Below are 26,910 nucleotides of genomic sequence, written 5' to 3' on the forward strand. Positions count from 1 at the left end.
TCCTCCCTCTCCCACCTCCTACTTCTCCCCTCTCACCTGCTCCAAGCTCCCAGCAGGGTGTGGAATCCTGGAGCTCTATGCAGGTGGGGCGCCACCTAGAGGACAGGGGTGGAACAGCACCAGAAAGAGAGGGGAAAATGTTACTGGAAAAGAGATACTTAAAAAAGGAAAACTGTGTCTGTGTGTGTCTGTGTCCTACCCAGGTGAAAGTATATTTCTCCAGGGTATCAGACTGGTGTGGGCCTGGGTCTTCTAGAATGATCTGCAGAAGCAGCTGGATAGAGTCCTCTGGAGCACACATACACTGTCAGTACACACACACACACACACACATCTACACACACACTGTCAAACAAACACACACTGTCAGTACACACACACACACACACATCTACACACACACTGTCAACACACACACTGTCAGTACACAAACACACTACCTTTAATGACGGCAGGCTGGTTGGGCACAATGAAGACCCTGGGTGGAGAGGTGGAGCTTCTGTCTGGGAGGACCGGAGAGGGGGGCGAGCCAGCTGCTCTACCCCATGGTGGGCTGCCCTGGCCTGGGGAGATGGGTGGTGGGGGCGGGGGGTAGGGTGGGGGCGTGGAGGCTCTGCTGGGGCTGGCTGGTGGGAGGGGGGTGGCAGTCAGGTGGGGGGCGGGGGGCGGGGGGGTTGTAGGGTCACGGTTGGGGACGGTGGTGGGGGTTGGAGGGGTAGGTTTTGCGAGGGAGGTGTGTCTGGATGAAGATGTAGGTGTGAGTGTGGAGTTTGTGTGGGGTGTGTGTGTGTCGGGTTGGGTAGTGTTTGTGTGGGGTGTGTGTGTGTCGGGTTGGGTAGTGTGTGTGTGGAGAGTGTGTATGTGTGTAGGCAGGTGGTGAGGTGCAGCTGTTGCAGTATAAGGTGTCTGTGTGGACAACAGTTTGGGTGAGGGTGTGTGTGTGCCGAGTGTGTATGTGGTAAGGTGGTAAGTTCGAGTGTGTGTGCCGTCCGTCTCAGTGTAAACCTTGTCAACCCTGCTGGCGGTTGCCGCGGTAACTTCCAATGGTGCTGATGGGTTAGAGGTCATGGGTTGTAGGGAGACGGTGGACTTCTGGACTACATCTCCCAAGGTAGGGAGCACTGTGGTGGAGGGAGCAGAGCTTGTGGGATTTGTAGTCCAACTGTAGTTTTTGTCTGTGTTGGGGCTGGGAGAGGAGGGGGAGGTGGGGGAGTGAGTCGATGATGGCGGAGGGTTGGGGGGAGAAAGGGGGCGTGGGTGAGGAGGGGGGAGGGGTGTGGAGTGTGTTGGTTCAATGACTGTATAATTTTGATTATTAAGATAGTGTGTGGTGTTTGTTTCTGAATGTGTGTTGGTCATAACAGTGGGGCTTGGTGGAGTGTGTGTGTGTGTAAAGTGTGTCTCTAAAGAGTGTGTGTGTGCGAGGAGTGTGTCTGGAGAATGTGTGTGTTTGAGGAGTGTGTCTGGAGAGAGTGTGTGTGTGAGGAGTGTGTCTGGAGGCAGTGTGTGTGTGAGATGTGTGTGTGTGGTAGAGGAGAGGGAAGGAGAGAAAGTGTCACTCAACAGTCCATCTCCAGACTCTCTCGCCAAGCGACTGGTGATGCCTGTCTCCAACGACTCAGTTGATCCTGATCGATTAGTGAGGTCTGACCCCCCCGGCTCCAGCGATGAGCGCTCCTGAGCGGGCGCTCCACTGCTACTGTCTGGAAGGAGGAAGAACGATGGGGTGCGATTAGTGATATCTCTCTCCTGAAACTCCTCCCCTTCCTGCTCAGGGTCGTGTGACGTCACGTTGAGATGTGACCTCACGGGGTCGAGGGTCCTTCCAGGGGTCGTTCGGAGGTCATGGACAGGTATGCTCCTGGGGATCCTCCAGGTCAGGGGAGCGGTCTGTCGAGGCTCCCCAGCCTCGGTGGCTCTGTCTGGGGCTAGGGTGAGGTCGAGCCCCCCTGGGGCAGGGCTGGTCGTCAGAAGCCGGGATCTGACCTGCTCTGTTGATGTTGTGTCAATTTCAGGGTGTGTGTTAGTGTGTGTGTCAGGGTGTGTGTCAGGGTGTGTGTTAGTTTGTGTGTCAGGGTATGTGTTAATGTGTGTGTTAGTGTGTGTGTCAGGGTGTGTGTTCATGTGTGTGTTAGGGTGTGTGCTAGTGTGTGTGTTGGTGAGTGTGTTACTGTGTGTGCTAGTGTGTGTGTTGGTGAGTGTGTTAGTGTGTGTGTCAGGGTGTGTGTTCATGTGTGTGTTAGGGTGTGTGCTAGTGTGTGTGTTGGTGAGTGTGTTGCTGTGTGTGCTAGTGCTGGAATGTGGGAAGGAATGTGTGTGTGTGGGTGTGCTGTTTGCCTGTGCGTCTGCATGTCTGTCTGTGCACGTGTCTGTATGTGCGTGTGAGAGTGTGTGTGTGTGTGAGAGTGTGTGTGCCGGGGCGGGGCCCAGTGTGGCGTGGGGGTCGAGTCTTGCAGCTTTATCCGCTCCATTGTGTTGTCCTTCCTGAGGAAGCAGGGGAGCTTCCCTATCAGCCTGTCCAGCCAGGAGCTGCCCTCGCTGGGGAGACAACGTCAGCAACACCCCCGGGTCCTGGAGGGTGGGACCTGGACCAGGACCAGGCTTAGGACTAGGACCAGGACCAGCACCAGGGCTAGGACCAGGGCTAGTACCAGGGCTAGGTCCAGGACCAGAGTTGTGTGTTGGTCCAGATCTCCGTATCTGCAGCTTTATAGGGGGGTGACCTCGGCTCCTCCGCCACGCCCTGTACCCTTCTTCACCCAGGGGTGAGGCGGAGGACTCCCCCTCCGTCTGGGGCTGGGGGGGGGAGGGGGGAGAGGAGGAGGAGGAGGAAGAGGGAAACTCTGGGATGAGAGGGGCTTGCTCCCTGGAACTCCTGACTGGACCTGGAAAAGAAGCCACACACACCAGGTCAGATACACACACACACACACCAGGTCAGATACACACACACACACACAGTGAAGGTGGAAACAGCAATATTGACAGAATCGAGGTGGAAACCATTACATCATAACACCATGCCATATAACACAATAACACATAACCCTGTCACGCAATAACACAGAACACAACAACCACATCACACACTGCAGAGTGAAGCTTGTGAGACCCACCTGGTCTACTACCAAGTCTCGAGACAAACATTTATTCATAGGCCTCTGCACGCGGAGCCTTGAGCTAAATAAACTACCCCACCTTGACGGTTAGCTTGGTAATAATGTAGGTCGACTTACTCTCGTAAAATACGCGCAAGTAATGCGCATCGCTGCCTGGTTTAACCTTTAATTTCCAGGTCAGCGTGGCTCGAGCGCAGCCGTGGAACAGCGCGCTTTTCCCAGTCTCCAAAACTCGTTCCGCTCCGTTGGCCCCGCAGTGTACTGACAAGAGCGAGCCATCGTCCACCATCACCGTTTCGAACCGTACCGACTGATTTGAAGGGACGTCGATGACCCATGTGCAACCGGTGTCAAACGCTTTACCGCCTCTGTCATACTTGGAATGGACGCTGTTGGGGTCCACTTTCCCCGGTATGGTGACACTGATTAAACCGTTTTTCTCCCGGTTCACGGTTCCGCCACAGTCGTACTGTAACGTAGCAAATATATTACCTGAGAAAAAGGATTGAGTTAAAAAACGACCACTCCTCAGAGACAGAACGCTTAAGACTATAAAATCACTAAACCTAGTCTGCTTTAAAACAGTTATCCATCCCCTAATTTGATTTCAAACCGAACGTAACTCTAAGTTAGAGGAACATTCCAGTAAGGGTGGAAATAAGTGCGTAACGAATTACATCCTGCTTCTAACAAACTGCCCCACTGATTACAGCGGTTCGGCCGTTTAACGTGTATTCGCCTCCTTACCTGTCGTGACAATAAAGAGAAGCCCGTACGCGTGAAGACGCATTTTGTTTGTTCAGACATCTCACGGTCCGATCCTCAAAACCCAGATACATGTATGGAGCCTCTGCGCGCGATGGAGACGACTCGGACACCAAGAACCTCACGGAAACACACTAACAGCGTGCGAGATGAGTAGAAAGCCCCCTTGCCATCGCTTCCCCGTTAACGGAAATTAGAACATTGCCCGTCAGGGTAACGTCAGCATTGAAATGGGCCACACGTGTGTTGCTTCTGTGTGTGTGTTTATAAGTGAAAGCGAGAGAGAGAGAAGGCAGTGGTTACAGCCCCCGCGCGCCTTCCCTAGTTCCATTTGAGCGTTATTAGCGCTTGGAACTCAGGGCGGTTCCTGTGGCGCGCGCGGAGGGGTGCATGCCTACGGCCAGTAGACCGCCATGATCACGGCGGGGGGCGGGCGCTGGTTAGGTTGGTTTACTCCCGGTTTATTCGGTGTGCAGGAAGCCATTACATTTTACGGGACAGGGGGACATGAAAGGGCTCGAGAGGGTAATTAGTAGTTCCTATTTGCACCCCGCGTGGAGGACAGGAGTTCGTTATAAGCTGGCGCCCGCGTGTCCTGTACAGAAACTCTCCTGGTGTTTATACAGACACGCACAACCGGCTAGGTAGACAGATGTTGATACAGATCGAACAGAGTAAAATATCCAGCGGTAGATAGACCCAAACGGAGGTTAAAGTTGACCTACGTGCTTAAAATACCTCTTAAAATATTGCCTAACGTTTTTATATATATATATGGGTTAGTCATTTCTGCCAAACCAGAAGACATGAAAACAATAATTAATATTTTTTTTCACAATACAGCGATAAACGAGAAGCACTTAATGACTTTATTTTAATCACTGAAAGGCGACAGGAAAAAAACGAACATTATATGTATACTGGCGTTTGGTTTCTGCTTGAAGAGAGAAGGGTGAGATTCAGGAAGACAGGAAGCTGGGGATGAGGACAGTCTAGTAAGATTGTCAGACAGCAAGGCATGTTTACTAACTTAGCTGTCTGTCATCATCTACTGGGTTTTCTGCAGAAAACAAACTTTGGGCTGCCACTACCCTGTGTCACCACTAGATGGTGACAAAAACACAATCACATCCAGGCGTGGAGAATTGAGACGCTACCTGTACAAACACTTCATATCTCTAAAAGCTTAAGTCAACAAACCTTGTAACATCTTATATACAGACATTTACTTTCTCTCACAGGAGTAGATTCTAGGAACTAGGAATAAAGCTTTTTATCTTCTAAGAAATGTGTCGATGGTGAGAAGGTGTGGATAGTGTGTGTGTGGATGGTGGATAGTGTGTGTGTGGATGGTGGATAGTGTGTGTGTGGATGGTGGATAGTGTGTGTGTGTGTACAGATGTTGAGGCTGGCTTGTAGGAGTAGTGTCTGCCTGTCTCCTCACCTGAAATAAACACAAAGAACATATTAGTGGGTAGAGCTAAAGCTCAGTGGTTAGAGCACCTGATTGCAGATGAGTAGAGGTTCTGATCCCCCCCTGTACGTCACTTATGGATAAAAGTGTCTCCAAAATTCATTAATCAAAAAGTCATTATTACTGCTACCAGCTACTGCTGAACTCACAGTAGCACTTTGACCAGTCTCTCAAGTCAGTTGGTGAGTGGAGAGAAAAGAGATGGAGGAATAGAGATGGAGGGAGGTAATTAAAGAGAGTGGAAGAGAGTGTAGATGAGGGAGAGGAAGGAGGAATGAGAGGAAAGGAAGAGAGAGGAAGAGAGAGAGGAGGAAGAGAGGAGAGTTACTCACAGGTAAACATCCTTCTTGTCAGCGATGTAGTGAACTATGTCCTGAGGACACATCAGCTTCTCTGCCTCACTGTCAGGGATCTCGAAGCCTGGACACACACACACACACACAGGCGGGGTCAGGGAGGCGGGGTCAGGGAGGCGGGGTCAGGGAGGCGGGGTCAGAGAGGCGAATGTGTGTGTGTGTCTAGGTGTGTATGGTGTGTGTGTGTCTAGGTGTGTATGGTGTGTGTGTGTGTCTAGGTGTGTATGGTGTGTGTGTGTCTAGGTGTGTATGGTGTGTGTGTGTCTAGGTGTGTATGGTGTGTGTGTGTCTAGGTGTGTATGGTGTGTGTGTGTGTCTAGGTGTGTATGGTGTGTGTGTGTCTAGGTGTGTATGGTGTGTGTGTGTGTGTGTCTAGGTGTGTATGGTGTGTGTGGTCTCTCACCAAACTCATCCTCCATGGCCATGATGATCTCCACCTGGTCAAGACTGTCCAGACCCAGGTCCTTCAGGAAGTGAGACGATGCTTGCAGCTGCAACACACACACACACAAACAAACATATGAACACATACACAGGTACACACACATTGACGTACAATTTAAACGGATCCCTTTAACCAGTGCATAGCACCTGCACTGGGCGAGCATGCTACTTCTAGTCTCATCAACGACGTTTCTTTCGTCCATTTCCGTTCCGCGTCAGCGAGGGAGACATTTACCTTCTCAGGGTTGATCTTGTCGTACAGTTTGAGAACGTAGATGACCCGGTCAAGGATGGTGTCGAGGGTGAGCGGGGGTAGGTCTCCATACTGCCGCTGGACGGACAACGTTAGGCGGGGAACCTGACGAAGGGACAAACGGTGTTTGACCAACTCTCAAGAACGCGGATTGAGTTTGTCCGGAGCGAATAATTGTAAGCAAACACCTAATTATCTTTGAGCGTTTCAAATGTATCGAGGCCATAGCTAATTTCTACATCGGCTTAGACCTTCCTGACCTAGTAGTAGCTAGCGTTAGCATTAGATGCTAGTTAAGGTTAGCTAGGCGGTCATGAAGACGTAAAATTACACACACCTGTGTCAAACACGTTTCTTGGCCGCTGCAAAGTTGGGAGAATAGCCTTTGACTACCGACGGTTGTCGCTGCGATTCTTACAGCGGATGTACCGTGTAACGAGGTTGTTGAATTCTGCAGTGAGCGGAGACACCGGGAAAAGATGCGAGTCGCCATCGTGGTAAACACCCAGAATGCAACTTGCGACGCATGCGCTTTTCGATCTGTAGTTTTTTGGCGAGGGTCGTTTCAAAGTCAGACATACAAGGCAAGACAAAACGAAATTGTATGAACGTTTATTACAGACATATACAAAAACACATATATTGCAACAATTAAGACAGCAGGTTAAACTTTTTTTCAAACGTTTCTTTTAAAACTCAAGTAACCGAGAATAATGTTTGGATTAATACAATAAACTACAGCACAGGATTTTGTCACTGGTGTACCCCGTCAGGTGCCTCGAGGCGTGTAGTGATAGATAGACAGGTCTCCGTTGGGGTGTGACATCAGCAAGGTGTTCTCACCTCCCCAGAGGGCGAGCAGGTAGCCCCCCTCCCCCTCCCCCAGGAGCACCGTGTCCCCCCCTCGAAGAGCCCCCAGCTCCCACACACACACACACCCGCCCCCGAGCGCCCCCCCACTCCTCTGGGTCACATACAGGACTCTGGAGCCAAGGACATCCACCTCCAACAACCTGGGACACACACACACACTTTTAAGCATAGAATAATGCAAAAATACCCCAAAACACTCATTTACATTTGAATTGTACATTGCTCTGAGTGAAAGCTTCTGCTAAATAAATAAAATATAATATGAAGTAAAATGAAGAATATTGTCCATGTCCCCCTCTCCCCCTCCTCACCTCCCAGAGCAGGCCCCACCCTGCCCCTCCTCACCTCCCAGAGCAGGCCCCACCCTGCCCCTCCTCACCTCCCAGAGCAGGCCCCACTCTGCCCCTCCTCACCTCCCAGAGCAGGCCCCACCCTGCCCCTCCTCACCTCCCAGAGCAGGCCCCACCCTGCCCCTCCTCACCTCCCAGAGCAGGCCCCACTCTGCCCCTCCTCACCTCCCAGAGCAGGCCCCACTCTGCCCCTCCTCACCTCCCAGAGCAGGCCCCACCCTGCCCCTCCTCACCTCCCAGAGCAGGCCCCACCCTCCCCCTCCTCACCTCCCAGAGCAGGCCCCACCCTGCCCCTCCTCACCTCCCAGAGCAGGCCCCACCCTGCCCCTCCTCACCTCCCAGAGCAGGCCCCACTCTGCCCCTCCTCACCTCCCAGAGCAGGCCCCACCCTGCCCCTCCTCACCTCCCAGAGCAGGCCCCACCCTGCCCCTCCTCACCTCCCAGAGCAGGCCCCACCCTGCCTCTCCTCACCTCCCAGAGCAGGCCCCACCCTGCCCCTCCTCACCTCCCAGAGCAGGCCCCACCCTGCCTCTCCTCACCTCCCAGAGCAGGCCCCACTCTGCCCCTCCTCACCTCCCAGAGCAGGCCCCACCCTGCCCCTCCTCACCTCCCAGAGCAGGCCCCACTCTGCCCCTCCTCACCTCCCAGAGCAGGCCCCACCCTGCCCCTCCTCACCTCCCAGAGCAGGCCCCACCCTGCCCCTCCTCACCTCCCAGAGCAGGCCCCACCCTCCCCCTCCTCACCTCCCAGAGCAGGCCCCACCCTGCCCCTCCTCACCTCCCAGAGCAGGCCCCACTCTGCCCCTCCTCACCTCCCAGAGCAGGCCCCACCCTGCCCCTCCTCACCTCCCAGAGCAGGCCCCACCCTGCCCCTCCTCACCTCCCAGAGCAGGCCCCACCCTGCCCCTCCTCACCTCCCAGAGCAGGCCCCACCCTGCCTCTCCTCACCTCCCAGAGCAGGCCCCACCCTCCCCCTCCTCACCTCCCAGAGCAGGCCCCACCCTGCCCCTCCTCACCTCCCAGAGCAGGCCCCACCCTCCCCCTCCTCACCTCCCAGAGCAGGCCCCACCCTCCCCCTCCTCACCTCCCAGAGCAGGCCCCACCCTGCCTCTCCTCACCTCCCAGAGCAGGCCCCACCCTCCCCCTCCTCACCTCCCAGAGCAGGCCCCACCCTCCCCCTCCTCACCTCCCAGAGCAGGCCCCACCCTGCCCCTCCTCACCTCCCAGAGCAGGCCCCACCCTCCCCCTCCTCACCTCCCAGAGCAGGCCCCACCCTCCCCCTCCTCACCTCCCAGAGCAGGCCCCACCCTGCCCCTCCTCACCTCCCAGAGCAGGCCCCACCCTGCCCCTCCTCACCTCCCAGAGCAGGCCCCACCCTGCCTCTCCTCACCTCCCAGAGCAGGCCCCACCCTGCCCCTCCTCACCTCCCAGAGCAGGCCCCACCCTGCCTCTCCTCACCTCCCAGAGCAGGCCCCACTCTGCCCCTCCTCACCTCCCAGAGCAGGCCCCACCCTGCCCCTCCTCACCTCCCAGAGCAGGCCCCACTCTGCCCCTCCTCACCTCCCAGAGCAGGCCCCACCCTGCCCCTCCTCACCTCCCAGAGCAGGCCCCACCCTGCCCCTCCTCACCTCCCAGAGCAGGCCCCACCCTCCCCCTCCTCACCTCCCAGAGCAGGCCCCACCCTGCCCCTCCTCACCTCCCAGAGCAGGCCCCACTCTGCCCCTCCTCACCTCCCAGAGCAGGCCCCACCCTGCCCCTCCTCACCTCCCAGAGCAGGCCCCACCCTGCCCCTCCTCACCTCCCAGAGCAGGCCCCACCCTGCCCCTCCTCACCTCCCAGAGCAGGCCCCACCCTGCCTCTCCTCACCTCCCAGAGCAGGCCCCACCCTCCCCCTCCTCACCTCCCAGAGCAGGCCCCACCCTGCCCCTCCTCACCTCCCAGAGCAGGCCCCACCCTCCCCCTCCTCACCTCCCAGAGCAGGCCCCACCCTCCCCCTCCTCACCTCCCAGAGCAGGCCCCACCCTGCCTCTCCTCACCTCCCAGAGCAGGCCCCACCCTCCCCCTCCTCACCTCCCAGAGCAGGCCCCACCCTCCCCCTCCTCACCTCCCAGAGCAGGCCCCACCCTGCCCCTCCTCACCTCCCAGAGCAGGCCCCACCCTCCCCCTCCTCACCTCCCAGAGCAGGCCCCACCCTCCCCCTCCTCACCTCCCAGAGCAGGCCCCACCCTGCCCCTCCTCACCTCCCAGAGCAGGCCCCACCCTGCCCCTCCTCACCTCCCAGAGCAGGCCCCACCCTGCCCCTCCTCACCTCCCAGAGCAGGCCCCACCCTGCCCCTCCTCACCTCCCAGAGCAGGCCCCACCCTCCCCCTCCTCACCTCCCAGAGCAGGCCCCACCCTCCCCCTCCTCACCTCCCAGAGCAGGCCCCACCCTCCCCCTCCTCACCTCCCAGAGCAGGCCCCACCCTGCCCCTCCTCACCTCCCAGAGCAGGCCCCACCCTGCCCCTCCTCACCTCCCAGAGCAGGCCCCACCCTGCCCCTCCTCACCTCCCAGAGCAGGCCCCACCCTCCCCCTCCTCACCTCCCAGAGCAGGCCCCAGGCAGCTCCAGTCCAGAGACCACAGCAGAGCCTCCAGTTACAGGGTTGGTGGCCAGCAGAGAGAACAGCTCTCCTCTCCTTTCAGTCTTCCTGTCATCCTCCCTCTCTCTTCTCTCCCTCTCTCTTCTCTCCTCCTCCCTCTCTCCTCTCTCCTCCTCCAGGGAGCTGTGGGACGGGTGCTGCAGCAGGACAAACAGCACCCCCTGCTGGATGCACAAGGAAATGAGTCACGTACACGATACAAACATATATCCAATAACACAGTGTTGAGTACATGCATCCAGGCCTCAGGATCACTGACCCTGGTGCTGTATCCTCTCAGGCAGACAGTCTGAGTCAAACTGTGCTGCAGCAACATCCTCTGTAGCAGCTGGCCAGTCCTCATGTTCCTACACACACACACAAACAGAGTGAGACACACACACACACGGAGACAAACCCACTATGGTTAAAGAAGCTCTTCAGATCTCTGATCTGTTCTCCCTCACCACAACACAAGATGGCCATCGTCGGTTGAGCCAATCAGAGCGTCCTCCTGCCCCTCCACAGCAGCCAGCGCACGCACACACGCACCTGGGGACACGAGAGGCTGGGTGGACTGCACCCTGCGGAGAGCACACGCACAGATAAACAAACAAGAATGAACCCACATGCAAACAATGAAACATACTGTGAATAAAACTCTCTCCCTCGCACACACACACACACCCTCTGTCTCTCCCACACACACACACACACACACACTCTCCCTCACACCCCCCCCCCTCTCTGTACCTGCCATCCTGCAGCAGAGAGAACACCTGGATGAGGGGGGCCGCTGAGTGGGAGGAGCTAACCACACACCCTCGGGACACGCCCACTACCACTTGCCCCGCCTCCTCGCTCAGCAACACCTGGGAGAGACCACAGGACAGGACCCTGCACACACACACACGTCAAGCTTCATCAATCTTTAGGGTTAGTAGTAAACCCTTATTCTGCCTGGTCTCATAGTTCTACACAACTACAGGAGTAAGAGTGTGTGAGAAATACACTGTGTGTGAGGTGTGTGTGTGTATATGACTGTGTGTGTGTGTTTCCTACCTGGTTTCCCTGACCTCCAGCTCTCCTAGAGTCACACACAGCAGCCCAGCAACATCCAGCACTGGAAACACACTGATCACTGGCTGTGGACACACACACCAAGAGGTTGTCCTGTATTACATTGTCAACAGTGTCCAGTACAGATACTCCCTCACCTCAGTGAAGTGCCAGGTGCACAGATACTCCCTCACCTGAGTGAAGTGCCAGGTGCACAGATACTCCCTCACCTCAGTGAAGTGCCAGGTGCACAGATACTCCCTCACCTGAGTGAAGTGCCAGGTGCACAAATACTCCCTCACCTGAGTGAAGTGCCAGGTGCACAGATACTCCCTCACCTGAGTGAAGTGCCAGGTGCACAGATACTCCCTCACCTGAGTGAAGTGCCAGGTGCACAGATACTCCCTCACCTCAGTGAAGTGCCAGGTGCACAGATACTCCCTCACCTCAGTGAAGTGCCAGGTGCACAGATACTCCCTCACCTCAGTGAAGTGCCAGGTGCACAGATACTCCCTCACCTCAGTGAAGTGCCAGGTGCACAGATACTCCCTCACCTCAGTGAAGTGCCAGGTGTGCAGCCGTGTGGGTGGTGTGTTTGTCCTCCACACACACACACTGCGCTCTCCTGCTATGGCCACACACACCTCTGCTGTCAGCCAGTACACACAGCATGCATCCACTACACTGTCTCCTGCAGGGGCCTGTGCACACACACACATAACACTTTTACAAAGACCATGTCGTAATGAAGACCAGGATTGTTAAATTTGGGTATGCGTGAGGTGCTAATAAAAGACGTTTTGGAGTTTAATGATAACTACAACCCCCATTCCCGAGAGAAAGACTTCTTTACCTTCAGCGTGTGGGTTCTCCTCAGGACAAATCCCTCCATCCTCTCCTCCTCTATCTCCTCCTCCTCCCCTCCCCCCAGGGAGTCTGGGGCAGGTGGGGGAGTTCTGTCATACGATCGGTTAAGGTGCGAAGGGGTGAGGAGCAAGAGGGGAGAGACGGGGGAGTCAGAAGGGCGGGGGGAGAGGGAGGGAGGGGAGAGGGCCTGTGTATGGGGGCTTCGGGTGCGGGTGAGAGTGGGGGCGAGGGGAGAGCAGGAGGGGGGGAGAGCAGGGGTGAGCCCTAGAGAGGGCAGAGAGGAGGGGGAGAGGAGGGGGGTGAGACCGAGGAGAGGTAGATGGAGGCTGGATTGCACAGAGGGGGTGTGGTCTGTTTGAATGGGTGTGGTCAGGGAGGGACTTAGGAGGAACTGGGAAGGGCCATGCTGGGGGGCGGGGCATTCAGAAGGACACTCAACTACTTCCTGATCTATAGGCTGGGCGTCTGATTGGTGGGCTACAGACAGGTGGGCTTTAGATTGGTCACAATGCTTGTCCTCTGATTTGCAGTTCATCACAGATTTGGGACCTTGTGATTGGTAGTCTACAGTGGGGATGACCTCTGGTTGGCCGAGAGGCTTGTCAATCTCACACGTTTCCTCTGATTGGTGTCCCACAGACTGCTCAGGTTGGCCAATCGAACTGTGTTCTTTCAGGGGAGGGGCGGAGTCTATGACAGAGGGCGTGAGGCTAAGTGATAGGGGCTCTGCCGTAGCTACGGCAACGTGGTACCAGTCATCGTCACGGATATGGTTGCCGAGGTGTCTGCGTCGGGTGCTGTAAGGAGATGCGGCAAAGGGTTCTGGCGTTTCTACAATGATGCGTTGCAGCTTTTCCAGCTTGAGCCTGCCAAACTGGTCGTCAGGGAGATAGAAGTCCTGGAGGTCGAAGGTCGCCAGGACTCGTGTGAGGCTCCCAGCATGCACTGCTCCGGGAGATGACACATTCCCTACACACACAGGAAGTAAACAACTAAATTACCATGGAAACTAAGATTCTGGCAAGTGATCCTCCACAGACACACAACACACACCTCTGTTTTGTACAGGAGAGCTGGTCCTGAAGATGGGGTAGACCTTGGTCTCTGGTCCTCCACAGAGAGCCTGGCCTCCTTGCCCTGGTGCCCCAGGGAGGGGCTGCGAGGCTGGGCCAGGACCAGCAGGATGCCGGGGTCTGTCTGGTGCTAAGACCTCCAGCAAGTCTAAACTCAGAGATCCTCCCAGACCCCTCCCCTTCCTGTTTCCTCTCCTCCACTTCCTGCTCTTGAGGCAGCCTCTCATTGGTTCAGCAATGCGGCCTTTGGAGACCAAGCACGCATCCTCATTGGTCACTGACTCCCGAGCAGGCATGTATTGGGTTGCCGACTCCGAGGTCACATGGTCGCCGTCCGGGCCCTGAGACGAGTGTGTGTGTGTCCCTGGCCGTGTGTGTGAGCGTGGTACAGAGTGTGTGTGTGCGGTCGGTCTGGCTCTCTTGCGCCCCCTGGAGAGCTGAGACAGAATGACTGCACGTAGATCAGGCTGGCTCTGGGAGGATGTCATGCGCCTTGTGGTGCGAACGTAATACTCCACCGGGAAAAGCAGACCCTCCACCAGTGTGCAGGAGTCCAGAACACTCCTTTCCTCTCCTCCTTCTCTCTTTCCTTGTTTCATCTCCTCTTTTCCTATTTCCCCCTCGTCTCCTTCCCCACCCCCTTCATCTTGCTCTCCTCCTCCTCCTCCCTCTCTCTCCTCTGCTCCTGCCTCCATCCTTCCTCCTCCTCCTCCCTCTATCCCTCCTGCTCCCTCCATCTCTTGGTTTACAGCTCCTCCTCCCTCCCTCCTCCCAAGCCGTGTATCTGTGTCACAGTGTGTCCCTCCTCCTCCCTCCATCTCTTGGTTTACAGCTCCTCCTCCCTCCCTCCTCCCAGGCCGTGTATCTGTGTCACAGTGTGTCCCTCCTCCTCCCTCCATCTCTTGGTTTACAGCTCCTCCTCCCTCCCTCCTCCCAGGCAGTGTATCTGTGTCACAGTGTGACATCAGCAGAGAGGGGGTTTCCGACTCCGAGCATGACAGCAGCTGTTCCTCCTCCCCCTCCTCCCCCCTCTTCTCCTCCCTCTCCTCCAGGCGCAGGCTGCTTCGTCGTGACCTGAGGCGAGGGGCGGGACTTAACAAGGGAACCTGTGTGTGTCCGGGGTCAGGGGTCGTAGGGCAGGTTCCTCCAGCAGGGAGGAGGAAGCGGACAGATGGAGTCCTCTTCTGGCCCACCGAGCTGCCTGTGAAAAATAGATTACAAACATGTTATAGACACGCTATAAACATGTTACATGCATGTAGTAATCATTTCACCAACAGAGTATAAATATATCATCCTTGTTTATAGTGCAACAGTAGAGCCGTGTCTACAGGGTTACGTAAAGTAGGTAACGTTAAGTGTTATCAACTCACCTCCAACATGGCCTAGGCCAGGAGCTGAGCCTGGGAGCGCCCTGGCCGGGCTGCCCAGAGTGAGGGGGGACGAGGCTGGGTAGAGAGCTGAGCTGGCTTGGCCTTCGTCCCTCTCCTGGTTCTGCTGGGAGATCCGGCTCCTTACGTGCCTACGGACTGTCTCTGATCGCTCTGCACGCTGGGGACAGGAGAGATGATAACAAACACACACACCTGCACGCGGGGGACAGGAGAGATGATAACAAACACACACACCTGCACGCTGGGGACAGGAGAGATGATAACAAACACACACACCTGCACGCGGGGGACAGGAGAGATGATAACAAACACACACACCTGCACGCTGGGGACAGGAGAGATGATAACAAACACACACACCTGCACGCGGGGGACAGGAGAGATGATAACAAACACACACACCTGCACGCTGGGGACAGGAGAGATAACATGATAACAGACACACACACTCACACACAGCTTGTGCACCTGAAGTCGTTGAGCTGTCCGGAGGTATTCCTTCTGAAGCAGGGACAACTTCCTCCTCAACTGGGAGGAGAGAGAGGGTGAGGAAAGAGGGAGGGAGGGTGAGGGGGGAGAGGGTGAGGGGAGAGGGAGGGTGAGGGGAGAGAGGGTGAGGAAAGAGGGAGGGAGGGTGAGGGGAGAGGGAGAGAGGGTGAGGGAGAAAGGGTGAGGGGAGAGAGGGTGAGGGGAGAGAGGGTGAGGGAGAAAGGGTGAGGGGAGAGAGGGTGAGGGGAGAGGGAGAAAGGGTGAGGGGAGAGAGGGTGAGGGGAGAGGGAGAAAGGGTGAGGGGAGAGAGGGTGAGGGGAGAGAGGGTGAGGGGAGAGATGAAGAGTTAAATGCATGTATGAATGTGTGGTTGAATAAACCCCTGAAACCTACTCTGCCCACCTGTTCCTTGTCATCGCAACTAAGAACGGCGTTTAAGTTGTCCTCCATTCTACTTGCGCCACCGATTCTGTAATGTAAAAACACACAGTACACACTGAATTTGACGTAAACAATGTGCCTTGTCAAAATAACTTACTCGTATATTTCAGTTCGTCGTTGTCAGGTAGCAAGCTAGCTAGTTAACTACTACTGTGTGTGTTATGACGTCTCGACCCAAAGGTAAATAGGGATTAATTTACGAAAACTAGCAAGCTAGCCATCCTGTTGGACACCGGCTATGTTAGCTAACAAGCTAGCATAGTGGATTACTGGTGTTGGCTCGCTAAAAGTCAACAACAACGGTAGAAAATATCGTTTACTTTACCAAGTGAACCACCAAAGAAAGTCCTCTGTACTAGTACTGTTCCCTCAAGCGCTGTTTTCCCCTCCCGTTCCGATGCTGAAGCTCCACTTCACGAGGATAGACAACTTTCCAATCTCCCGCAATTTCGGGCGAGATCAGACGATACCGGAAACCCTGTGTTGCCAGATATTATAAACCCCCTTTCTTAATGTTCATGCTTTTGGAGAACTGAGTCCTCACAAACGCAATAAAATGTGCAAATCGATTGTTGGTGTTGAATAAGAAAAAAAGAGCAATGACTATATCCGAATTAGCCAATACTACCACACCAAAACCTCAGGATATAGGCTACAAATAGGACTTAATCTTTTACTATATTTATAATGATTAAAACATTAAACCTTAAAACACCATAACATCATATTCCTAATCTGTAACATGAGCACGAGTTCACATATCTTGAGCGTGTGCGTATCGCTCATCCCGATTAATTACAACTAAACTCACTTTGACACAAGACACAAGATGGATTCAATCTTTATTATACCGTTGCTCAATGTTGTATGTCATACAGTTTTCCATAATCCAGATAATACTTGGACATGGTATGAAACCCATTTCATACATCTTGATTACATATATTTGTTGTTTTAATCAGTTACTTTGGCAACCAACCACGTGATATGGCCAGCTCCAGTAAATCCATCTTTCTCATGCAAACTCATCAAACCTTAACTAGCACTACGGTTTATTTTATGAAACTGACCGCCGCCAACAGGCCGCCGCGGCTCTCCAGGCTCAGGAGGAACAGGCTCTCCAGGTTTAGAACCCTGGTCCCGCCCCGGTCCTCTCCACACACTCACAAGATCGACCACCTCTCTCAAACACCACCTCTCTCTCAAACAAATACCACCTCAGCCCAGAGCTTCTCTGAGCAGAAAGAAATCTGATGGCACAGGCAAGCGGTGTTTACACTGAGGCGTGAACACAGTTACATTTAGGTCCGACTGTTGATCTTTAGACACTTTTAATTTAAGGATCGTTAATATAGACCAAGTGAGGATTGATAGCGACACACAAATGTTTAAGGCTAACTGTCTTCTGCATCGGTGGGCCGGGACCAGGCTCGTCTCATCACAGTGTTCGCAAGCAGAAGAACTGACCGAGGATCAGTTGAGATGTTGGGAATAATATCTGTGATGGCAGGAGGTGGAGACATGACCCCAGGGCACCGCAGACACGCAGACACACAGTTTCATGTAAAACACATCCTAGCTTTAGACTACAACGAGTAAGACTATGTTCTCCGGAGGACAAAAAAGTTAATTCTCTTAACAAAACAGTGATAACGGGAATTTCCGTTTAAGTAACTGCGTTTCCCAACGGGGTAAACAAGCCTCGTCAGTCGGCCATCTTTCCACCCGAGGACAGTCCAACATCGGCGTCATCCTAATCCTCATCGCTTTGCATAGAGTCTTCCTCCCCATTCTCCACGATCTTCATTGGCAGGGTGATTCCCGGGTGGGCCTTGCGCTGGTGTTTGAGGAGGGTGGAGGTGCGGGTGAAGCCCTGCCCGCAGGCAGAGCAGCGGAACGGCCGCTCTCCCGAGTGGGTCCTCAGGTGGGCCGTGAGGTCGGACAGCCGGTTGAACGTCTTGCCACAATGCTGGCAGCCGTGCGGCTTGTCCCTGACGTGCACCAGCATGTGCTCCTTCAGCCGGCCCGCCTGGGCGAAGCTGCGCCCGCACTCGGAGCAGGAGTAAGGCTTCACGTCCGAGTGCAGCAAGGCGTGCCTCTTCAGCGCCCCGGAGTACGAGAAGCTCTTTCCGCAGACGGAGCAGTGGTACGGCCTCTCTCCAGAGTGAACCTTCTGGTGGTCTTTCAGGTGGCCGCTCTGGGTGAAGGTCTTATTGCACATGGAGCACTTGTAAGGTTTCTCCCCGGAGTGGATCCTCATGTGGATGTGCAGCGCCGAGCGCTTCAGGCAGTCTCTGCCGCAGAGAGGACAGATGTGCTCGGTCTTCTTGGAGGGTCTGTGGGCCTGCTGGGGGGCCGAGGGCTCTTCCCCTCCAGACACTCGGTGGCGCTTGGCGTGTTTCCGGAGGCAGCCGGAGAGAGCGAAGGTTTTCCCGCAGATGGAGCAGATGTAGGGTCTCTCTCCCGTGTGGACGCGCATGTGGTCGGTCAGGGCGGACTTCTTGCGGAAGCTCTTCTCGCAGGCGGAGCAAGGGAAGGGTTTTTCTCCTGTGTGGGTCAGCAGGTGGTTCTGCAAGGAGCACCTCTTCTGGTAGCCTTTCCCACACAGCTTACAGACGTGGGGCTGGAGCGTGACGCCGTGATGGTTGGAAGCACCATCTTGGAGACTGATACCACTGGATCCTGGAGGCAGCAAAGACGGTTGGAGAAAACAAAACAGATGAAGCAGGTGAGGCACAGTACATACAGGAAAAGCTGAAAAAACGATGTAAAATCCCAGAAAATTGACTCACCAAGGCCAGGGACATCGACCATTGTTCCCTCAGAGTAGACCACAGCACCAAGACTGTCGTCTTCATCCTCATCCTCCTCTTCCTCCTCCTCCTCCTCCTCATCGCTGTCATCAACATTCACCTCTTTCTTCAGACTAAAGTCCTCTTGCTCCTCAGGCCCCTGCTGTGGCCTGCTCTGGTCACCGTGGTTACCAGTCTTCAGCATGGGGGGGGTGGATCCTGACAGGCAGGAAGTAGAACAGCTGGACTCCAACGCCTCCTGCCCGACATAACCAGAGTGAGTATAAGGAGAAGTGAGAAGGAGAGCCAAAGTCCCAAGCCCAGCCCTAGGCCCAGGCCCAGGCCCAAGCCCAGGCCCGTCCCTGGAGTGGATCTGCTGGTGTCTCTTCATGCTCCCCAGCTGGGAGAAGCTCCTCCCACAGTCCTCGCACTGGTAGGGCTTCTCTCTAGTGTGGGAGCGCTGGTGACACTGCAGGTAGGACGTCTCGGAGAAGCCTTTGCCGCACACGTCGCAGACATGGGGTTTCTCCCCCGTGTGAGTCACCTGGTGCTTCTGCAGGGCCGACAGCCTGAAGAAGGTCTTCCCACACACGCTGCAGCAGTGCGGCCTCTCTCCTGTGTGCGTGTTCTGATGCTCTCGGAGACTGCTTATCCTGGTGAACCTCTTGCCACACGCAGCGCAAGGGTGGGGTTTCTCTCCTGTGTGTGAGCGCTCGTGCCTCCTCAGCGCCCCCTGGTGACTGAACCTCACGCCGCAGTCTGAACAGGAGTAGGGTTTCTCCCCCGTGTGAACCTTCTCGTGTTCTTTCAGGTGCTCCTTCTGGCGGAAATGCTTCCCACACGTGGGGCAGGGGTAAGGCTTCTCTCCTGTGTGGGTCTTCATGTGCATCTGGAGTCTGAAGAAGGATGGACACTCCCTCCCACACTCAAGGCAGCGGTGGAACTTCTTCACTGTCTGGTTCTCCTGCTGGTTCTCATAATTGCTCTTCTCACCTTCTCCTTGAGAACACACACACACAGGGACACAGAGAACATACACACACACACACACACACACACACACAGAGCGATTGTCTTTTCTATCCCAACAACTGAAACCCAACAAAATATATCCTAATAATCCAAACATATCTTCACACAATTGACTGTCTGACTGACCTGATTGAAGAAAATCCCATTCCACTTCCTCTCCGTCAGAGTTGATCAGACCCCCTACAGCCTCCTCGTCCTCCTCACTTCCTGCCTGGTCTACACAGCTACCATCCTGTCGCCCTGGCGACACGCTGGGTATGGAATCACGGCAATCCTACAACACAGAGAAAGATCAGCGCGCAGTGACGCCAAAGATCTGCAAACTGAAACCCTCTGATGATCAACGATCCCAGTCTCCTACCGTGTGTGTGTCCCCCGCTGGGGCAGCATCGGGGCCCTGGACCCCAGCTCCTTCCACGGAAGTCTGGCTCGCCGTGCTGCAGGGGACCCCGGCTCCTCCCCCGGAGGTCTGGCTCGCCGCGCTGCAGGGGCCCAGGGAGTTCCGCTGATGCCGACTCAGATTCTCCACCAGTGTGAAGCGCATCCCGCAGACAGAGCAGTGGAACGGCTTTTCCTTGGTGTGAACCCGGAGGTGCTGCTTCAGCCGGGAGGCGATGTTGAAGCTCTTCCCGCACTCTGAGCAGCGGTGCGGTCTCTCCACGCCGTGGCTGCTCCTCTGGTGGTCCTTCAGCTTGGTGGACGTGGTGAAGCTCTGCTCGCACCGCGAGCAGCGGTAGAAGTTCTCCCCCGTGTGGATCTGCATGTGGATCTTCAGAGACACCAGCTGGGCGAAGCCCTTGCCGCAGTGGGAGCAGCGGTAGGGTGTCTCCCCCGTGTGCAGTCGCTCGTGCTTCACCAGCGTGCCCGAGTGGGCGAAGCTCTTGTCGCAGAAGGAGCACTGGTAGGGTCTCTCCCCTGTGTGCACCCTGTCGTGGCTCTTCAGCTTGGCCGCCGTGGAGAAGCTCTTCTCGCACTGGCGGCAGCGGAACAACTTCTCTCCGGAGTGGGTGAGCTGATGCAGCTTGAGGTGGGCCACCTGGGTGAAGTGTTTCCCGCACTCGGAGCAGCTGTGGGGCTTGTGGCCGCTGTGCAGCAGCTGGTGCCTCTTGAGGTCTCCCAGGTGGGTGAAGCGGCTGCCGCAGTCGGGGCAGGCGTAGGCCCTCTCCCCGCTGTGCACCTTCTGGTGGGTCTTGAGGTTGGCCGCCTGGGAGAACTGCTTCCCGCACACGAGGCAGGGGAAGGGCTTCTCCCCCGTGTGGGTCCTGTGGTGCAGCATCAACTTGTAGGCGCTGGACAGCCGGCGGCCGCACAGTGAGCAGCAGTGGGTTCCCCTGTTCTCCTGGTTGAGTTCACTTCCTCGCAAACCCTCTTCCCCTCCCAGTCCTGGGAACACAGACATGAACGTATTAGACAACATGAACATAGGGTACACCCACAAGCAGGACATCCAGCAACCATCTCCTACTCCACACCATGATCATATCTGAGTCAGGTGGCTGAGCGGTTAGAGAATCGGGCTAGTAATCAGAAGGTCACTGGTTCGATTCCCGGCTGTGCCAAATGACGTTGTGTCCTTGGGCACAACGTCATTTGGCACTTCACCCTACTTGCCTCGGGGGAATGTCCCTGTACTTACTGTAAGTCGCTCTGGATAAGAGCGTCTGCTAAATGACTAAATGTAAATATCTCACCGTACGAGGGATCTTCCTCCTCCTCTTCCTTCACCACCACCTGCCTCTCCCAGGCATCCTCCTTGCTGGACGACTCCTCAGACTGGGGTTCTGGCTGGCTGGCAGATCCTCCCTGGCTGCCTGCCACGGGCCTCAATGCCCCCCCAGACAGCCCAGCCTCCGGCCTCTCCTCCTGGCCCCCAGACTTCCTACCCGGACCACGAAAGCCCCGAGGCTCTGGTGCAAACTTCCTGTTCCCGCCGTGGGCTCTCTGGTGGACCCTGTAGTTCACCCAGAGAGAGAAGCTCCTCCCACAGAGACCGCAGCAGTACGGCTCCTCTGCAGGAGCCGCACTGGGTCTGGCGAAGCCCCTCCCAAACCGAGAGCGTCGGAAAGGCGTCTTCCTGGAATCCGTGCACACGTGTCGGGTCAGAGAGTGCCGTGGAGAGAACGTCTTCCCGCTGGCGAAGCGGCGGTTGGATATCCCCCTGGCAGGGAGGTGCTCGTGCCTCGGATCAGACCCCGGCAGGGAGAAGCTCCCGCCCTCGGGTGTTTCCTGGAGTTCCTGCAGGTCCGGGCCAGACAGACAGCTCCCCCTGCTGTCCGGGAGGGGGACTTCGCTGTTGGTCATCAGCCTGTTTTCACAGTGCGTTGCCATGTGGGACTTCAGGTACCAGAGACGGGAGAAGCGCTTCCCGCACTGCGAGCAGGGGTGCGGTTTCTCCCCGGTGTGGGTGCGGCGATGCTGAATGAGCTGCCCCTGGCTGACGAAGCTCACGCCGCAGTCGGGGCAGTGGTACGGCTTCTCTCCGGTGTGCAGACGGGCGTGGTTGTGGAGGTGCGCAGTCTCTCTGAAGCGCTTCCCGCACACGAGGCAGGGGAACGGCCTGGCGTCCGTGTGGGTGGCCTGATGCCGCCGCAGCTTGGAGGGGTTGGGGAAGTCCTTCTGGCAGACGGAGCAGGCGTATGGACGCTTCCCGCTGTGGACGTAGCGGAAGTGAGTGCTGACCTGCTCCTGGCTGATGTACGTCTTGCCGCACTCCAAGCAGCTGAAGGGCCTCTCGCCCGTGTGGGTCCTCAGGTGGACGGTGAGCCGGTGTTTGGTCAGGAAGCCCTTTCCACACACGGAGCAGCCGTGAGGTCTCTCCCCCGTGTGGGACATCGTGTGGGTCCTCAGTGTGGACGGGCTGGGGAACGCCTTCCCACAGTCCAGGCAGCTGTAGGGAAGTTTTGTCGTCCCTGACGATGCACGGCCATGCCGCCGCGGGGTTCCCGACGTGGAGGGACCCTCCTCACTGTGGAACCCCCCACTGAAGGGTTCTCCCGGAGGGGCAGAAGAGGAGCTGTGGAACCCCCCGCTGAAGGGTTCTCCCGGAGGGGCAGAAGAGGAGCTGTGGAACCCCCCGCTGAAGGGTTCTCCTAGAGGGGCAGAAGAGGAGCTGTGGAACCCCCCACTGAAGGGTTCTCCTGGATGGGCAGAAGAGGAGCTGTGGAACCCCCCACTGAAGGGTTCTCCTGGATGGGCAGAAGAAGAGGAGCTGTGATTAGGGATTTCTCACAAACCACAGAGGAAAAGATGAAGGATGTTTTCGTGTGATTTTTGAGGGAGCAGGAATGTGTACGTTATTAACAGGGTTCGTACAGATACTGTGTAATGAATCTCCAGGACTTTCAAGGACTTTTCAAGCACTATTTTGGGGGTTTTCAAGGACTACAATCAGAGATCTAATTTATCAAACATATGCTGTATTTACTTTAAATTAATCCTTATTAAAGCTACAAATGTTATTCAATCAAGAGCAGCTTGTGATTTTCTCTTTTTCTTTTGTTAACATTTGCTAACATTAATGAGACGGACAGCAGTGGGTTTATTAGACGCTGTCTCTTTAAGATCTCACGCACATGTCGTGGATCTGTCTGACACAAATCCGGGGTCAGATGGCTGAGCGGTTAGGGAATCGGGCTATTAATTACAAGCTTGCCAGTTCGATTTCCGGCCGTGACAAATGACGTTGTGTCCTTGGGCAAGTCACTTCACCCTACTTGCCTCGGGGGAATGTCCCTGTACTTACTGTAAGCCGCTCTGGATAAGAGTGTCTGCTAATTGACTAAATGTAAATCTGGTTTTCTTCCAGCTCTTCACCTTCATTTAAGATTTTGAAACTCATTTAAGACAGATTTAGGAGGATACTCACCCAAAATGGTCATTTTGACAATGTTCTGTTTCGTCCTCAAGTAGGCCTAATCAATACTGTACTGGCGCGCACTGGCTGAGAAAAAGAGGCTTTTCTCTCGGTGTGTGTGAGTCGGGTGTGTGTGCAAACAATGACGCTTCAGACTGCGCTTGTTCAGAACCAAATTGATTTCTACTTTGGCTCTTATCGTGCTTGAAAAACACAAATGAATGAGAGCATAATCATATGCTATAACACAAACCAAAGAATGCCAGAAAAAACGGATTGTGCTTTAATTAAATTAGCAGGAGGGGGGGGATGGGCTGAGGCGTTAATTCTGAGGTAAAAGACTGTTTTATAGAAGACAAAAATTAACACTTCTAAATTACTTTGTAAATTCATATATCATCTTTAAATAATTAAAGCACTTTTCAAGTACCTTGTCATTAATATGACTGTTTTCAAGGGTTTTCCAGGACTTAAATTTTAAAAAGTCAAATTCAAGTACTTCAAGCACTTTAACCCTTGTGTTATCTTCGGGTTATTCTGACCCATCAGTCATTATGACTCGCTGTCGTATTGCGACAACTTTACCGCATACAAAAACAAAGTGAAGCATTTTCTTTTAACCGTCGGGGTGTGTCAGACCCCCCACATCGCGAAGGTTCAAAGGTTCAAAAACAAATAAAGCTTTTTATTTGTTTTTATTTTGGGTAAAGTTGTCACAACACAACGATGGTTCATGTGACCCGAAGGCAGCACAAGGGTTAAGCACCTTGTACGAACCCTGTATAAAAGAATACACAATCATCAGGTCCCAAGAAGAGATGAGGCCAGTACTAACCAGTTTCCCCATCAGAACAGATGAGGACAGTACTAACCAGTTTCCCCACCAGAAGAGATGAGGACAGTACTAACCAGTTTCCCCACCAGAAGCGATGAGGGCAGTAGTAACCAGTTTCCCCACCAGAAGCGATGAGGACAGTACTAACCAGTTTCCCCACCAGAAGCGATGAGGGCAGTACTAACCAGTTTTCTCACCAGAAGAGATGAGGACAGTACTAACCAGTTTCCCCACCAGAAGCGATGGAGCAGTACTAACCAGTTTCCCCACCAGAAGAGATGAGGGCAGTACTAACCAGTTTCCCCACCAGAAGCGATGAGGGCAGTACTAACCAGTTTCCCCACCAGAAGAGATGAGGGCAGTACTAACCAGTTTCCCCATCAGAAGAGATGAGGACAGTACTAACCAGTTTCCCCACCAGAAGAGATGAGGACAGTACTAACCAGTTTCCTCACCAGAAGAGATGAGGACAGTACAAACCAGTTTCCCCACCAGAAGAGATGAGGGCAGTACTAACCAGTATCCCCAACAGAAGAGATGAGGGCAGTATTAACCAGTTTCCCCACCAGAAGCGATGAGGGCAGTACTAACCAGTATCCCCACCAGAAGAGATGAGGGCAGTACTAACCAGTATCCCCACCAGATGAATTCACCATAACGAGGCCATACTCTTCGTAGCCATCCTCCTCTTCCTCCTTCACCTTCATCACCAGGGATTCAGGTCCCTGGTTACATGGGAGACATCATGAGGTTATCCGTCAATGGATCAAAGGCATTTTAACACTTTGAATTTCGACTAAAAGTGTAACTCATAAAGCATGAATCATCTCAAGCAGCAGCACTTACATGGTGGCTTCCATTACTGCTAGCAGCACTACTTTACTGCTAGCAGCACTACTTTACTGCTAGCAGCACTACTTTACTGCTAGCAGCACTACTTTACTGCTAGCAGCACTACTTTACTGCTAGCAGCACTACTTTACTGCTAGCAGCACTACTTTACTGCTAGCCGCACTACTTTACTGCTAGCAACACTACTTTACTGCTAGCAGCACTACTTTACTGCTAGCAGCACTACTTTACTGCTAGCAGCACTACTTTACTGCTAGCAGCACTTTACTTTACTACTGCTAGATATCTTCCTTAAGCAGCGGATCATTTCAACCGAGTTCATAACACTTCAACCGAGTTCATGACGCTATTAGCCCTACAACACATTTACTCAACCATTGCTATAAAGGGAGAGCTAGCGACGCAATCCTAGCCTTTTTACAGTAAACTAACAGAGTTGAATGCTCATTTAATTTGTTTGATGTGTAACTAAACATAAGATTATCCATTGTGAACCGGTTAAACACTAACGGCTAAAAGCTCAGTAATGTGATGATTTGATGCTGGTTTGCTACATCGGAACTTGATGACTTACTCACTGTATTAAATATTTTGAGTTAATTAAGACAAACTGGACTCTGCTCCCACAAACAAGCTAGCTATGTATAGTAGCCAACTTGCTTCTCAACCTGTATCTAGTTTTGATGGCTACAACCAATTCTGTTCTATAAGAAGCCTAACCGTTACGGTCGAGTTTACATTGTTCTGAAATTAAAGAAGCAACTGATCAACTACATCCTTAGACTACTAAATAGCGTCCATGGACTCATCTGTAAACCACGAAACTGTGGTTTTCCCTGTGTGAATGTAATCTGCACCGTGTTTCACAGTCAATAAGACGCTTGCATTTACTGAAATAAGATGCTACATTTAGGCCTACACCTTAGAAATGTGTACTGTAGCTGTCTCCATCACTGCCGTAATATGGTGTCTGTCTAGTGTTTAATTGAAAGTGTAAATTAAAGAGTTGTTTTTGTTTCCAAAGCTTGCGTAACTAATGAAGCATGTTTGAGTTTTCACAACACAGATGTAGAATCCCTCTTTAAGCAAATACAGGTACACCCATTACAGAAGATCGCTAACACAGACACTGTACAATTTTCCCAGTCGCTGAATGCAGAAAAAAGGTAACTAGCCTAGCCGCTATTCCGCTATAATGAGCAGATTAACCCAAGTCCCTGCAGTGAGGCAAGCCATCTGCGTCGGAGTTGATGAACGGAAGTAACATGAGTCAAATTAAAACCCTTCAAAACGCGTTAATCTATTGTTGATTTGATAATATACATGCATGTTCTTATAGTTAATGTTATGCAATTATATAATTTTGTTATGAATATTAATTTTGTATTTCATGAAATCGCTCAAAAGGTTTCGCCCTCCCCGCTAAAGCTAGCAGTGCTAGCACTACTGTAGCTAGCTAAAAGGAGAAGCTGCATAGATAACATTTGCATTATTGTAGCTCTAATTACCACAAATTCACGACAATCATCTCACCCCATCCATCCTGAGTCGACCTCCTTTGATTGATAAATAGCTGTCGTTATCACCCTTTTTTTCTCTCCTCCTACCGTCAGTTAACACGAGGCTAACGTCCGTGATTCAGGACTGAAAGTGTTCGGTCGTTGGTTAAGGAGCACATCAGAAACAGCATCATATTGTGGTTCGGGAAATTTTTTGATATAAATAATCCACGATCAGACATTGATGGCCCTAATAATATTATTAATTGATACAATGCAAAAAGGGAACCAGTTAGTGAAGCCCTTTCTCTGCCACTGTTGGTTGATCTTGGTTTTTTTTCCGTTTCCGGGTTGCTCTCCTTTTCCGTTCCAGGTCATCGATGAGTATCATTAACCCTTTAACGTTTTTTTTTTTTCGTCCTAACTTCTATAGCTGATCTTCAGCTCGCAAGGCTGAAACCAACTATAAAAG

General features: G+C 53.8%; 3 protein-coding genes across 3 annotated transcripts; all 3 read right to left on the reverse strand.

The window, feature by feature from the left end:
• Window positions 1-4,732: 4,732 nt before the first annotated feature.
• LOC136965109 (acyl carrier protein, mitochondrial-like) lies at window positions 4,733-6,913 on the reverse strand. The gene is made up of 5 exons (XM_067259114.1): window positions 6,749-6,913; window positions 6,394-6,516; window positions 6,118-6,205; window positions 5,691-5,778; window positions 4,733-5,328 (listed from the first exon to the last, which is right to left on the reverse strand). The coding sequence occupies exons 1-5, from the start codon at window positions 6,902-6,904 to the stop codon at window positions 5,325-5,327; spliced, it is 459 nt and encodes a 152-aa protein (XP_067115215.1). The 5' UTR covers window positions 6,905-6,913; the 3' UTR covers window positions 4,733-5,324.
• Window positions 6,914-7,061: 148 nt separating this feature from the next.
• Window positions 7,062-15,584, reverse strand: palb2 (partner and localizer of BRCA2). Its single transcript, XM_067258960.1, has 13 exons — window positions 15,537-15,584; window positions 15,114-15,173; window positions 14,625-14,802; window positions 14,207-14,452; window positions 13,232-13,876; window positions 12,165-13,147; window positions 11,866-12,012; window positions 11,315-11,397; window positions 11,006-11,149; window positions 10,720-10,836; window positions 10,533-10,620; window positions 10,214-10,434; window positions 7,062-7,424 (listed from the first exon to the last, which is right to left on the reverse strand). The coding sequence occupies exons 1-13, from the start codon at window positions 15,582-15,584 to the stop codon at window positions 7,181-7,183; spliced, it is 3,204 nt and encodes a 1,067-aa protein (XP_067115061.1). The 3' UTR covers window positions 7,062-7,180.
• Window positions 15,585-16,411: 827 nt separating this feature from the next.
• Window positions 16,412-26,700, reverse strand: LOC136965047 (zinc finger protein 721-like). Its single transcript, XM_067259032.1, has 7 exons — window positions 26,473-26,700; window positions 24,716-24,812; window positions 21,091-22,488; window positions 19,761-20,782; window positions 19,526-19,673; window positions 18,368-19,366; window positions 16,412-18,257 (listed from the first exon to the last, which is right to left on the reverse strand). The coding sequence occupies exons 1-7, from the start codon at window positions 26,479-26,481 to the stop codon at window positions 17,329-17,331; spliced, it is 4,602 nt and encodes a 1,533-aa protein (XP_067115133.1). The 5' UTR covers window positions 26,482-26,700; the 3' UTR covers window positions 16,412-17,328.
• Window positions 26,701-26,910: the final 210 nt, after the last annotated feature.

The sequence above is a fragment of the Osmerus mordax genome, chromosome 21 (assembly GCF_038355195.1).
Source record: "Osmerus mordax isolate fOsmMor3 chromosome 21, fOsmMor3.pri, whole genome shotgun sequence".
Taxonomy (NCBI): Eukaryota; Metazoa; Chordata; class Actinopteri; order Osmeriformes; family Osmeridae; genus Osmerus; species Osmerus mordax.

Excerpts from the sequence above, each read along its gene's own strand:
- LOC136965109 (XM_067259114.1), bottom strand. The coding sequence starts at position 6,904 with ATGGCGACTCGCATCTTTTCCCGGTGTCTCCGCTCACTGCAGAATTCA. Across the intron at positions 6,517-6,748 it reads AAGAAACGTGTTTGACACAG|GTTCCCCGCCTAACGTTGTC; the intron begins GTGTGTGTAATT and ends TCCCTTCGTCAG. Across the intron at positions 5,779-6,117 it reads GGCCATGGAGGATGAGTTTG|GCTTCGAGATCCCTGACAGT; the intron begins GTGAGAGACCAC and ends GTGTGTGTCCAG.
- palb2 (XM_067258960.1), bottom strand. The coding sequence starts at position 15,584 with ATGGAGGACAACTTAAACGCCGTTCTTAGTTGCGATGACAAGGAACAG. Across the intron at positions 13,148-13,231 it reads CTCTCCTGTACAAAACAGAG|GGAATGTGTCATCTCCCGGA; the intron begins GTGTGTGTTGTG and ends CTGTGTGTGTAG. Across the intron at positions 10,837-11,005 it reads TCTCTGCTGCAGGATGGCAG|GGTGCAGTCCACCCAGCCTC; the intron begins GTACAGAGAGGG and ends TGCTCTCCGCAG.
- LOC136965047 (XM_067259032.1), bottom strand. Across the intron at positions 19,367-19,525 it reads ATGGGATTTTCTTCAATCAG|GAGAAGGTGAGAAGAGCAAT; the intron begins GTCAGTCAGACA and ends TGTGTTCTCAAG. Across the intron at positions 18,258-18,367 it reads GGTCGATGTCCCTGGCCTTG|GATCCAGTGGTATCAGTCTC; the intron begins GTGAGTCAATTT and ends TGCTGCCTCCAG.